The sequence below is a fragment of the Sminthopsis crassicaudata genome, chromosome 3 (genome assembly GCF_048593235.1).
Source record: "Sminthopsis crassicaudata isolate SCR6 chromosome 3, ASM4859323v1, whole genome shotgun sequence".
Classification (NCBI taxonomy): Eukaryota; Metazoa; Chordata; class Mammalia; order Dasyuromorphia; family Dasyuridae; genus Sminthopsis; species Sminthopsis crassicaudata.
The window spans coordinates 258,151,874-258,166,178 of NC_133619.1; the positions used below are offsets into that span (position 1 = coordinate 258,151,874).

The 14,305-nt window shown below is 31.8% G+C and overlaps 1 protein-coding gene across 1 annotated transcript in view; it reads right to left on the bottom strand.

The window, feature by feature from the left end:
• The window catches only part of SLC37A1 (solute carrier family 37 member 1), a 132,783-nt gene that overhangs the window by 24,319 nt on the left and 94,159 nt on the right, over positions 1 to 14,305 (bottom strand). Inside the window, exons 10-11 of the mRNA XM_074300567.1 lie at positions 7,549 to 7,632; positions 3,586 to 3,717 (exon numbers count right to left, since the gene is read on the bottom strand). Coding sequence (XP_074156668.1) covers positions 3,586 to 3,717; positions 7,549 to 7,632 — 216 coding nt within the window. The remainder of the gene's footprint in view (positions 1 to 3,585; positions 3,718 to 7,548; positions 7,633 to 14,305) is intronic.

Here is a 14,305-nt window from a genome sequence, read left to right on the forward strand (position 1 = left end):
ATATATGCTAACATTGAACTAGTTGCTACTTTTAAGGGACCAGTCTCAATATCATTATAGAAGATTGTAACCCTAATTTTCATTTCAATTAACTGTATGTAAACTTTGCTATCAGCTAAATTTCTAGTCTTTGAGAATCAAATCTACTTATTATATGTTCAATGGATATTACATTTTGATCATGAAATACTTGAACAATAAAAGTCTTCTTTGACCTTTCTACATTATCTTGCTAACAGTTTATCACTATCCCCATTCCCTGTCTAATTTCCTAATTTTTTGTATACTTTATGTCTCCAAGTCTTCCACCAGATGTCATGAGAGGTGATTATTGACCCTCAAATCACCAAATGAAATAATATTTTTTAAATTCTTATTCTTATCCTCCTTGATCTCTCTCTCTCTAATTTTTCCCCCCTAAGGCAATTGTAGTTAAGTGACTTGCCCAGGGTCACACAGCTAGGAAAGTGTTAAGTGTCTGAATCCAGATTTGAACTCAGGTCTTCCTGACTTCAGGGCTGATGCTCTAACCACTATACCACCTAGCTGCTCCCATCTCTATTTTTTTTTTTTTTTTTACACTGATGATCATTAATTGCTATTGGAAATTCTGTCCTCTCTTGGTTTAAGAGACTCTTCTGGTTCTCTCTCTTTATCTCTCTAAGTGTTCTTTGTTTCCTTGACAACTCCTTCTATTTATGAACTCTTTTCTGAGCTCTGGATCTATATGGCCAAATACTTAAGGACATCTCTACTACAATTTCCTATCCAGGACTTCAAACTTATTATATCTTCTTTCGGATCACTCATTTATCCAGTTTTTTGGGAATTGTTTTTTACTCTTCTTCCTCATATCTTATATTGAATTAGTTATCAAGCCTTTTTAATTATATCTCCACATATTTCATATTTTTATGTCTACTACTCTAGTATATGACTTTATTATTTGGACTATTTCAACAATCTGACAATTGATATTTCACCTTTCACTTAACCCCGTTCCAATTTTGTTTTCAAGTTGCTGACATTAATTTTTTCTAATGATAGCTCTGGCTATCATTTTTTAAACTTTTGCTCAAAATATTTGGTTGTCTCTGATTGGCTATCAAGTAAAGTTAAACTTTCTTTGCATGAAAATTGAAGGTACTCTCTAATTAGGCACAGCTCAATTTTATTTCATTTTAGAGAGGCAATTAAGTGTTGTGAAGAGAATTAGCTTATGACCCAGGAAGACCTGGATTTAAGTCTTACTTTTAATACATAGTGCTTTATGACTAGGCAATTCATTTAACCTCTCAGTGATCCAGGTAGCTCTCTAAAGCTGCAAATTGCAGAGAAGGTGCTGACTTGTATTAGATGAGAATATAACCTCATTTAAGATTTCTATATACCAATGAAATCAGAGGTCTAATCCTATCGCATATAAATTCCCTTCATATACTCAATATTCCAATAAATTATATAATTCTTTTTTCTCAGAATATATCTTTGCTAAGATTATTCTTTTACGTCTAATATCCTACCTTTGTTTTTCTTATAGAACTCCTATCCATCCTTTAAATTTTAATATAAATGCTACCTTTTATGTAAATTCATTTCTGGCTGAAGCCTTCTCCTTCGAACATCATATATAACTTCACTTTTATGCTTTAAGTTATTTTATAATATTGTATGTTATAGTTTTAGTATTTGTGTCTTCTTCCTGCTAAACTATAAACTTCATGAAGGCTTCTCTAGATTTTCTGTCTTCCCCAATGCCTAACAGTACTCAATGTACAATATATTCCTAATAATCATACTCCTTCAATGGAGTATGACCAAAAAATTATACACATAATCAACCTTCTCTTCTCCCTGATAAGACCTAAATTCTGATCTCTATATAACTTCACACAGGGTACCTGAGTTTATTCAACAGACAGCCTAAATGGATAAAAAGACCTAGAAATAATTGTTAGGAATTGAAAGACAAATGTCAATATAGAGAAAAAAAATATATATAGGTTTAAAACCTGTTTATGAGTATTTTATTATTTAGTTCACTTACTTCACATTATTCTCTTTTATATGGTCTAGGTTTTAATCTAACTGAACCACCAGCTATTTCTCAAACTTGACTACAATCTTCTCATGTACAGATTCACCCCTCAAATTTGTAATGCTTGTCCTCTTCATTACTACCTTATCTTCCTTTAAAGTTCAATTCAAATGTGATCTCTTTTATCTATCTTTCACTGACCTCACTAGCTGAAAGTGTTTTCCATCTTTGATTATTTTTAGAGTATTATGTTCATATTTCTTTGCGTCTTGTATTTTTCTGTACCTGTCATAATAAAGCCAAATCAACTATAAGCTCCCTGAACAGAGTCTCTGTCCTCTCCCCATACTCAGCACTTAGCACAGTGCCTAGCAAAAATGAGGTCCTCAATAAATATTTATAAGGAAAAAAGTAACAATCCATCTCTAGCTTCAATTTGTCATGAAAAGAATTTTCTGCTCTTAAATAGAATCTTTTATGTTTTCCCAGTTTATGTTAATGTTTTCCCCAATTTAAATGTGTTAAATTCCCAAAGGAAAGAATAGAACTTTTGTAAATATATAAGTATGAAGTATGAAGTAAATTCCTTTATCATCTAACTGCTGATTTCAAAAAAGCATGCTAGTCCTCTATGTATCATTTTTGTCTTTGACTCTTTCCCCATTCTCTAGTTTATAGTACTTGAATAATGTTGAAATGTCTTTTTATTGATCCCAGAAATTTCTGTTGATCTAGCTAAAGAGCTCTGAAAAATAAAAATTTAAGCCACCAGAAACGCATTCTCTGATATATGAGTAACTATTCTCCTCCCTATTCCTTTTCATCCCATTCTTAGAGCTCCTCAGTATGTACAAGGAAAAAAGTTACTAAGATTTAAAAAAAGAATCCTGCTTTGCCTCATTATTTTACTCCATTCCTCATCTGCTTCCCTTGGAATTTTCCTTTGGAAGTGTGCCAAAAGAATCTGAGGGTATTTATTAGGCTTCAATACTAATTAAAACATTTTTACTATGGTTTCTTGCCTTAGAATTTTTTTCCTTCTTAAATTTATCTACAACTTCATAGCTTCCTATTTCTTTTCAATAGTATTCTAAGGGGTAGCTAGATGGCACAGTGGATAGAGTGTTGCCTCTGAAGTTAGGAGGACCTAAGTTCAAGTCCAGCCTCTGTCAAAGTACATAGTAATCCTGAGCAAGTCACTTAACCCCAATTGCCATAAAGAAAGAAATAGAAATTGTGCTCTAAGATGGCAAGGAAAAATAAGTGTGACAAAAAAAATGCTGAATGCTTAAACATTTCTTCAAGTTGTTATTTAATAATTTTATATTCCTTTTTAAACATTACATTAATAAAATTAAATGCTTAAGTATATATATTTACATGCATTTGAGTGTGTCTAACTACTATAATATGCTATTTTTAAAATGATTTTCTATGTTCTACATAATTCATAAAATATGAATTTTAGTAGGACAAAACTTTATTAATGTGCATCATAAAATCATATCAGATGAATAGATTTTGACCCCTTTCAGAAAAATACTCACAGGAATTCTCAAGGCACCTAGGAAACTGATTGCTGCCATCGTATTTCCTCCATCACCATGTAACACTGTGACAAATTTTGGTTGAATTGTACCATTTTCACCATCTGATAACAAACTCTGAATCTCTGGATCCTGTTTACAAATCCAATTTAAAGAAAAAAGATATTCTAGTTAATAGTTATCAAACATTGATTCTATCATTAAAGTTCCCCTTTAAATATCTCATTATGGGGTAGAAGTGGCCTTACCTTCTTTTTTGTGTGGACTATTTGTGTAGAATTTAAAGGTTAGAAAATTTTAATATCTATGAAGATTGAGTATAGGTGGGGCAATAAATTACATGTCCCCCAAAGCAGCCTACTTGAGTGATGGGTATTCAGCACTTAATAGTGCTGGAGATGGGATGGAGTATAAACTATATAACAATGTTAATGAATGGATCTTTTGAATATTAAAGCAAATGCTGGCTAAGGAAGTAGCCCGTTCTATATTAGAATAATTTTATAATGCTATGGATTCATGATTTACTCCATAAACTCTCTTCAAACATGAACATCATGATCTATACATACACTTATTTTTTGAGGCTCTCGTCCATATCTTCCAGGAAATCCTCTATTAGGATTCTATCTAATATGTTGGCAATCTTCCTCTACTTGGCTTTGTGTGAGTACAAGTAGGTGGTACATTAGTGAAACCTCCCTTTCACACTAGTTAAACTTTTTTCTCTAACCATACCTTTATTGGATAATATTGTTTACAACATTTCTTATTGAAATGTTCCATAAAATTCTCTTCTGTCTTAAATCTTTCTATTGCCCTGTAGGTGACTTAAAACTTTAAATTTTCACAAACTGGTAGTCTATGCTTTGTAGCACTATATCATTACTAGGAAAACATTGGAGCCTTTGTTTCAAGGAAATCTTGACATTGTTGATTTCCCAAAAAAAATTTGTTCATTTTTTAAAAGTGAGTTTCAATTAATTTTCTATCCATAGCCATTCTATCTAGAAAATATACTTTCTACATTCTTGGTTTCTGCAACCTGGGTAATTAGGCATAATTCTTTTGCATGACTAAATCTCACTTAGGAGCTTTTCCATTATTATGGGGCTTGATGCAAGATATATCTGTTATTTCAAAATAGGTTTGTAGGTTTCTCACTAATTATCTGGGAATGCCTCCAAATTCATACCTCTTCCAAACTTCCCTCTTTCAGTCAATGACATCACTATTCTTTCATTTTCTCAGGTTTATAATCCAGGAATCCTACTCAACTCCTCACTTTATTCAAGTCTTCAGATGATTTCAGTACTCCCCCAATTGGTCTCCATGCCTCAAGTCTTTTCTATCTTCTAGTCTATCTCCCACACAAAAGCCACAGTGAGGATCTTAAATCACGAATTTGATTATTATCATTCCCCTTCTAAATATATTCCATATAAATATTTTTCTAATTAAACACTAACATCTTTGTATAGTTCAATGAATTGTAACTCCTTCAGGATCAAATATTTAGCTTTTAAAGTCCTTCCCAACCTGTTTTCTTTTCCTTTCCTTCTGTTTTTTTTCTTTTGGCAAGGCAATCAGGGTTTAGTTACATAGCTAATAGCTAGTTAAGTATCAACTATCTGTGGCTGGATTTAAACTCAGGTCCTCCTAATTCCAGGACTAGTGCTCTATCCCCTGTGCCACTTAGCTACCCAACCTGATTTCAATCTATCTTTCCAGCTGCATAGTATACCACCTCATAATTTATATTCATAATTTGGCAAATGGGACCTTTCTGATTTTCATATATGCCCCTCTATGGGACTTTGCATTGACTGTCTCCTATGACAGGAATATATTTTCCTCTCACAGGATGCTTTCTTCCATTAGGTCACAGATCATGGACAACTTTCTACAAGAAACTTTTCCTGATTCTTCCATGATGATGGAGTCCTTAGCTATTTATGTTGAATTTTCTCATTTTATATTCCAGACTTATCCATGTTTTTTCTTTATTTAGAATGCAAGTTCTCTGACAGTAGGAATTGTTTTATTCTTAGCATTTTGTATCCTCATGCCTAGCACATAGTGAATGCTTAATAAATGCAGTAGTTGAGTAAACTTCTTTAGCAGTAGTCTCATAATAGAACCTAAATTTTTCTCAATAGCTTACTTTTCTTTTCTTTCTTTTCTTCTTGGACCTAAGATTTCATCATTCTAGAGATTTATTGTAGAGAACTTCTGTTACCAATGTATACTCTCAGTTATTATGTAACATTTTTGAAAGCTTTCTAGAATACTGAAAAATTATGATTTATACTGTGTCATACAGCCCATGAAACAGATTTTCTTTTCATTAACTGTATAATGCTAAGCTGCCTCAGATAATCTTATGTAATGATCTTTATGAAATATTTACTGCAGTCCTTTAAAACATAACATGTATATTTAGTTCAATATATATTTATTGAGCTCCTACTATGTGCAGATCACTATGCTAGGCTATCAGGATGAGTAAGACATGGTTTCTAGTTTAAGCATAGAAATTATATTACAGTATAAAGGTAAATTAGTTATATTCTTACAGTTTAGAAAAATCACAATAGTCTGGCGGGTGTTATTCTAAATAGCTTCATAATAAATATTATGGTAATATTTATGTATATTATAAAAAAATATCTAACTTTAGCATTAAATAAAGCAGTAGCAGTTAAAAGAAAAACTGATTTTATTATTTGTTTTTTTCCTTTTCTGACCAAATGATTTAAATATTTAAATCTCTTGTAATCAGAATCACCTTTGAGATACAAATCACCACCGGGACTCGCTTTAGATCTCAGTTTCAAAATGTGCAAAAGCCATTACACTTAAATTTCCTTTACAAATGGAGTATTTGCATGTATAAATATAGACTTATTAAGTATATGGAAACTTCAAGTTTCCTACTTAAATGGAAACACAAGATGAAAACAGACTAGAGTAAGAGAATTAAAATCTTGGTAACATATTTTAAAACAAAGTCACCATGCAGCAATAACATTCCTTATGTATGGCTTCTAATTGCATTTGACACAGCTGTTATTGGCTTTTAATCCAATGTTTAAAAAAAATTTTATAGCCCCAACCATAATTAATACATGTTTTTTCTACTCTATATATAACTTCTGCATATTGTGAAAAAATTATTTTCTATATTCTTTGGGAAAACTTACTACATTTTTAAAATCAAATTCTATGTGATTAAGAGTTATCCACACCCAGAATGTAACCTGATCCCAGTAACTCTAGGAATGCTGGAGATAGCTAAGTATTTTGGGTAATCCTAGGTCTTAGATCCACCCAAAGCATTTGTTTTCTCTTCCCCCTTCCTTAGGTCTTTTTAGAATTCATTCAAGTTTTAGGTTCCTTTGTGATTTGTTTTTGCCCAAATTTTATTGGATGTTTTCAGTAACTCATATTTGTTTCAATTTACCTTGCTTTGATGTTGCTCTCTCAACAAAATTGTTTAATTTTATTTTTCATGATTTTATCGTTAGTACTTTCCAATGTAAATTTTCTAGAACTACACCCGCTTTCCAGCTAGCTCTCTTTTACCAAATAATTAATAAATTTCTTTCTAAAAAGGTTTCAGATTTTGGAGTTTATTCTCTCACAGAACAATGTTTATCATGGATCTTATCATATTCTGTCCTTTACTTCTGTACTTGACTTGTTTTACTCCTTCTTCATTCCAATATGCAAACTTTTTGAGGACAAGAATATTCTTTCCTCAACTTTTATCTTTTCCCCAGAAGATGAACTGAGTGCTTAATGAACAGGAGCATGGTATGTACTCAATAGATATTTATTGTTAAATTTAAAACTTCATTCTGACAAATAAATACAGTGTTACTCATTTAAAAATGGATGTTTCAGTAATAGATTTGGTTTAGTCGGCTGCAGAGTGGTGAGAAAATATAACTCATGACTTACCAGATTTTTACTACTTTCCTTGGTGTACAGAATTTGTTTTTGCACTCTGAATCTATTAGTACCATTTTCAAAGCCTTTTGAGCTCTGAAAAACAAAACAAAACACTGCATTCTACATGTTAAATTAAAACAGCTCTTGAACCAATAAACAAAATTCAAGCCAAACTCACTTTTTTTTTTTTTTACAAGTGATACAATAATGATTTAAGAACATTAAGCTCTAAAAGAACAGTGTATATAAATATATGGCCATGAATAGAAAACAGAACTTTAAATCTGTTTGTACTGGAGAGGGATAGGGAGAGTAATGAGACAGTTAAAGTCATATTATCTTAATAGATAGTCATCAAATTGATAAAGGTGTTTGGACATTGCTGCAGATCACCAATCATCCACAAACTCTCAAATGTCTTCTTTCTTGCTCATATCATCCCATTTTATTTTAAACTTACTAACATCAATAAAACAATCAAATGAACAAATTCTTCACAAATTCCTGTTTAGTTCCAAAGACTACTTACTATTTTCCATATTTGATGTCATAGTTTGGATTAGTATCTAGTCACAGTCTAACTCTCTCCTCCCACTCACATCCTATGATATTATGATATTTTGCCAGATTGAGAAAGGTGACATGACCCTTTAACAAAAAGCATTTAATAATAAAAAAGTGCAAAGTAACTAAAAAAGTATTGAGTCAAATTGTAAATACTTTCCAATTATATCTTGATATGAAATGTTTGGGAGAAAGCTATATAACTCTAAACTCCTGAGCCTAATGTTAGAAGTCAGGATTTAAAATTTTCTTTTTGTGGTCACTTCCCTTTATTCCTTGATTTGGTGACAAGTATTGAAATCTTGGGAACCAAAGCTTTACAATAACTGGGACAGGAAAATAGCTCCTTATGTCTTTGTCCACTATTTCATTTCAGGCCATTGTGGAAAAAAGCCACATGCCTATGTTTTTGTCTTTGGCACCCATACACTCTCTTAGTAATACCTTTTATGTCACTTTCATGTGCTCATCATTAAAAATGTTAACTTCTACTTACAAGGGAGGTACCTCATGCCTTACCCTTTGCCTTTTGGGTCAAGTACTATTTTTATACTTTAAAGAGTTGCCAAGATCCACAATCAATCATGCAGCATAAGAATGAGAACAATTACATTAAAGCTATAAAACTATGAAACTCCCTGTTCTTAAACTCTTCACTCTCCAATATATCTTTCAAAAGCATCAAAAAATAATCTTCCAAAGATAGTGTTCTGATCATGTCATTTTCCTGCCTAAAAGTCTCCAGGGACTTTTTTTTATTACTTTCAATGGTCTCCTGCCTGGAATTTAAAGCACACTACAAGCTGATACTACTTTATTTTATTCTATTATCCTCTTACAATCTATATTCTTGCCAAATTGAACTACTAGACATTACTCATACACAATACTTCATAGCCTACTTTTCCCTGGATAAGTCATATGGACTCCTTTATCCCCACTTCTGAGAATTCTTATATTCCTTCAGGGTTCAACTCAGGTCATCTATTCAATTAAGCATTTTCCAACCTCTAGTTCTTAGTTCTTTGTCTCCCCACTTTGCCTTGTATAGTTAGTGTACATGTTACTCTCCAATAGAATGTAAACTCTGAATTTTGTTTTTTCTAATTTTTTCCTTTTTAATCTGATTTTTCTTGTGCAACATGATAATTGTAAAAATATGTATAGAAGAATTACACATGTTTAACATATGTTGGATTGCCTGCTGTCTGAGGGAGGAAGTAGGGGAAAGGGAGAGAAAAGATTTGGAACACAAGGTTTTACAAGGGTGAATGTTGAAAATTATCTATGTGTATGTTCTTAAAATAAAAATTAAGGTCTAACAAATAGAGAATCATTATGCATTTGTTTCCCCATATTTGTTTAAATTACTGACATTCTTATTCAGTTGTTTTAGTTATGTTCAACTCTTTGTGACCTGATTTAGGGTTTTCTTGGCACACATACTAGAGTAATTTGCCATTCCCTTCTTTAGCTTATCTTACAGTTGAGGAAACTGAGGCAAATAGGGCTAAATGATTTTCCCAGGTTCACACAGATAGTATGTGAGGCCAGAAATTAACATAGGTCTTTCTGTCTCCACGCCCATCATTCTATCTACTACACCATTTTGCTAACTCCATCTCAATGATACTGCCCTTTTTTATCCATAAACTTGATGTAATGTCATGAAGAAAGTAATAACACCCAACATGAAGTTGAGATATACATACAGAGTAGCCTCTTTTCAAGAGAGGCTTCACATAATAGGAGAAAGAGAGCAGGACTTCTGGTCAGGAGAGTCCTGGTATCAGTTTCCAGTTCTATTGCTTACTTTTCTTATGAGCATGACTAAATACATCATTTACATGTCTCTGAGCCTCAGCTCGCTCATGTATTATACAGTGAAAATAATATTTGCCTGAAAGGCAGTGTATGGCATAATCAAACAATCAATTAGGAAGTATTTATCAAATATGCCAATTATATGCTAAATACTATGTAAAGAGCTGGGGGGACAAATACAAAGAATGAAACAAAATCTTCTCATAATGAGGTTATATTCTGCTGGAAAGACTAGGGTCTTCAAATAAAAAACTAAGTCAACTATTTTATGAAAGAGATAGAACAGCTAAAAATAAGAATATTAAGAAACCACTGGACAAAATAATTTCTAATGCTTTTTTATATTCTTTTCAATTGTTGTGAGTTCTTTTTAATTTTTTTTGATAACTATAGCTTTTCCCTTTTTAAAAATGAGATTAGTTCTTTATTTTATTAGTTTCTTTAAAAAGTTTATAGATTATCAATTAAATAGATTTGTCTTCAATTTTTAAAATCTTTATCAATGTTCAAATTTTTCTTTGTTGCTCAGTTGAGGACTTTTGATTTGTCATTAAATTTTTTAAAATTGTGTACCCAATAAACTGATTTCTTTCCCTATTTTGTTAATGAATACGTTTGATTACATGAATTTTTACCCTAAAAACTGCATTAACTGAATGCTGAAAATTTTGGTATGTTATCTCATTATTGTTATTTTCTTTGATGAAACTCTCTATGATTCCTATATTTATTCTTGACCCACCAAGTCTTTAAAGTTAGATTCCAACAACTTTTAGTTCTTTAAAGGTTCCTTACTGAATCTAATATTGCACTGTGATCACTAAATCATGTATTACATGTTTCTACTTTTCTACATTTTTGGTGAAGTTTTTATGCACCAATACATCATCAACTTTTGTAAAGGAGTAATGTATAGTATAGCAGTATGTAAACTTTTTTTTTTACTTCCCTTTATTAATTTCCATAAATCTATCATCTTTATTCCATGAAACATCCATTTCTCCCATTGGATTATTAATTTTCTTTGGTTATAAGTTTTTTCTTTTGCCTTTCAAAAGGTATACTATAGTCTCCTGTTTTCAAAAGTCAGAGCTGCTTTTGTGTAGTGACTGCTGTTGCTTCTTGGTAGAAGTTGAACTCTTTCTTCTTGATTGATTATAAGCTTTTTCTTTGATCTGGAAGTTTTCTATTTTACTTATGATATTTCTAGGAGTTTTCATTTTGAGATTTTTTTCAGGATGAGGCAAATGGATTATGTCTAGTTTCATTTTGTTCCCTGGTCCTTAGAGATTTAGGCATCATTAAGAGGATTCTTCATGTATAGATGACTCTTATCAAGATCAAGATTTTGTATGTATTGCAAATTGGGCACACATTTAGGTCAGTAATTGTTGATCTTTTCCTCAGACTCATTTTATAATTTTAACAAGGTCTGCTTTTGTTTTACGTGCTTTTTGAATTTTTTTCTAAGCCTATCTCCTCAGATAAATAATACTATAATCACTCAACACCTTTACAAATTCATCCTTTCCAGCATGAATCTCTTCTACTTCTACTTAGTCCGGTTTGCCTATTTTTTCTATCTTTGTTCTCTTTAGTACCCTAACTCCCCTACAAGAACAATTTGAATTGTGTACCCAATAAATTGAGGTAGTCCTATTTTTCTCATTGTTGAAAAAAAAATTTATTATAATCATCTTTGTAGATCTTTTTCATTTTGTTTATTGTTCTCCCATTTTGACCTTAAATAACCTTTGCTTAAATGCCTTTGCTTCATTGGCTCTCTTGCCAAGTTTTTGCCAAACAGGTTCTACCCTCCACTGTTTTCTTTGGTTAATGAGATGGTACTGCTTGTACTGATCAGTTATTCTTCTCTGTAAGATTTATAAATGTCTTTATGTTCTAAAAGCAGTATGGCTGTTTCTTTTCACTTGGCAAATAATTCAAATATTTCTGCCTAAGATATTGTCTAAGATGTTTTGAAGTTAATAATATGGGCACAGCAGGACAATTTTCCTTGAACCACCAACTTTTTTCAGAAAGGAATTTCTCTTATGATTTCAGAGAGAATTACAATATGAGACATGAGAGTCTCTCACAGTAACCTATTGCAGGTCTATAGACAAAATAATGGCCCCTAACACCCAAATGCTTTACCCTGTTTTAGATGAAAAGTTAAGCATATAGTCAGATTCACTTTGAATCCCCTGTTAGGAAAATTCCTAACATTCATATACAGGTCTGGCTTCCTGTTTTCATTTTTATTTATTTCTTCCTCTAGTTATATATTTCTTCCTCTTTAAGATTAAAGCAAAATTCTGGTTACTGGAAACATTTGGGCAACAAAGCAACAAAGGACATTGTAGTTTCTATTGATAAACATGTATTGTGGGAGAAGTGGGGATGGGGCAGACATTTTCTAAGAACTTCCCTCGATCCTTGGGTAAGTACATAAAACTGGTAGAATTACTGTGTCTTCTGTTCTGAGAGCAGACCTTTTCTAGGAACTTTCCTTTATTCTTGGGTAAGTACATAAAACTGGTAGAATCACTGCAAGTTTTCTGTTCTGAGATGCTTTACAGGACCTATGACCATTAATATTTCCTTTGATATAATTCACTTCTCCTTCCTTTTCTTCTTCCACTAGCTGTTTCTGGGTACCTTCTGTTCAGTTCAAGTTTTCTTTATTACTTCCTCTCTAAATCTCATTGGTTCTGAAATAATCTCTTCTCTTCCCCCCCACCCCTAATATAAATTCCTCAGGGAATAGCTAAATCCCTACATTAAAGCTGGGATATAAGCTCTATTCCCATTCAGTTCCAATTGACTAAATCAATCAAAGTTCTTAACAAAGGCAAATAATTTTAACTAGAAGGAAGTATTCAATAGGCTCTGCCTTTATGATCTCTTTTTTCCAGATGAAAAAACTGAGGACTAAAGACCTGCCTCTATATTTGTCACATATGTATCTTCCTCTCCATTCACCCAGAAACTATTTTTACTAAGGCTTTCATTACCTTTCATTTGAACTACTGAACTAGCTCCCAATTCAGTGTTCTTGACTCAAGCCTTTCTCCCCTCTTTATATATGTCAGGTAGAACAGAACTGTTTTGGCGTTCTTCAGTTCAATAAGTTTCAGTGCTTTAAAGATCATGCTATAAAATAATTGCAAAGAGGTAGATAATACTTTTCACAGCCATGGGTAGGAGGAAGGTAAGAAGAAAATGAGCATTTGTTAAACACCTACAATGTTCTAGGAACTGTGCTAAGTGCTTTATAAATATTACCTTATTTCATTCTCACAATAACTCTGGAAGATAATTATGATTATTATCTCTATTTTATTGTGTCTAGATATGAACTCAGGTACCCCCAATTTTAGGACTTGAAAAATAAAGCAAGCACAAAAAATAGCATAAATGGAACTTGAAAACAAAATTTATGGATCCAGGAAAAGATGGAAAGTAAAAAAGAAAGGGAAAAATCTTTATATCATATATCTCTGATAAAAACTTAGTATCTAAAATATATAGAAATTCAGAAATTGGCAAACAGATGAAAGGTTATTCCTTAATAGATTAATTGTCAAAGAATATGAATAAATAGCTCTAAAAAGAATTCCCAATGATTAATAATAAGGGAAATGTAAATCAATACAATCATGGGATTATGTCAACAAATTAGCTAAGATGACAAAACTGGGAATGTGGAAAGATTAATGAATTTTTGGTTCTATTATAAGCTGGTGTACCCATTCCAGAATGTAGTTTATAATTATGCAAATGAAGCGGTTAAATATTTATATTCTTTGACCTGAAAATCCTCTGCTAGGTATAACCTTAAGGAAGTCACTGGTAAGGCTCCATATGTCAAAATTTCTTTTGCTGTGCTTTTTGTCATAGAAATGGACTGAAAACAAAATAGATGCCTGTCAATTGGGTAATACTTAGACAAATTTTAGTACATGATGGTATTGAAATATTAGTGTGCCATAAGAAACAATAAATAGAAAAACATGGAAAGATTTGTATAAAGTAAAGCAAGCAGATCCAGGAAAATAAATTTACACAATGACTACAACAGTGTAAATGGAAATACGAAAACCAAAAAAACAATAAAAAATAAATGATTAAAAACTAGGCCTCAAAGGAGAGAAAATACTTTCTGAAAATTATCTATTGAAGTGGAGGATTCATAGATACAAAATGTATGTGTTAGATTTTTTCTATAGTAGTAAACAGTGTTTCTAATTTTTTCTTTTCTTTTTCTCCTAAAAAATTCCTTGATATATGAAATAGCTCTCATTGACAGGAGATGAAGATACAGAAGAAAATATAGGCAATGTAAAAATAAAAGACAGCAATAAAAACAATTTTA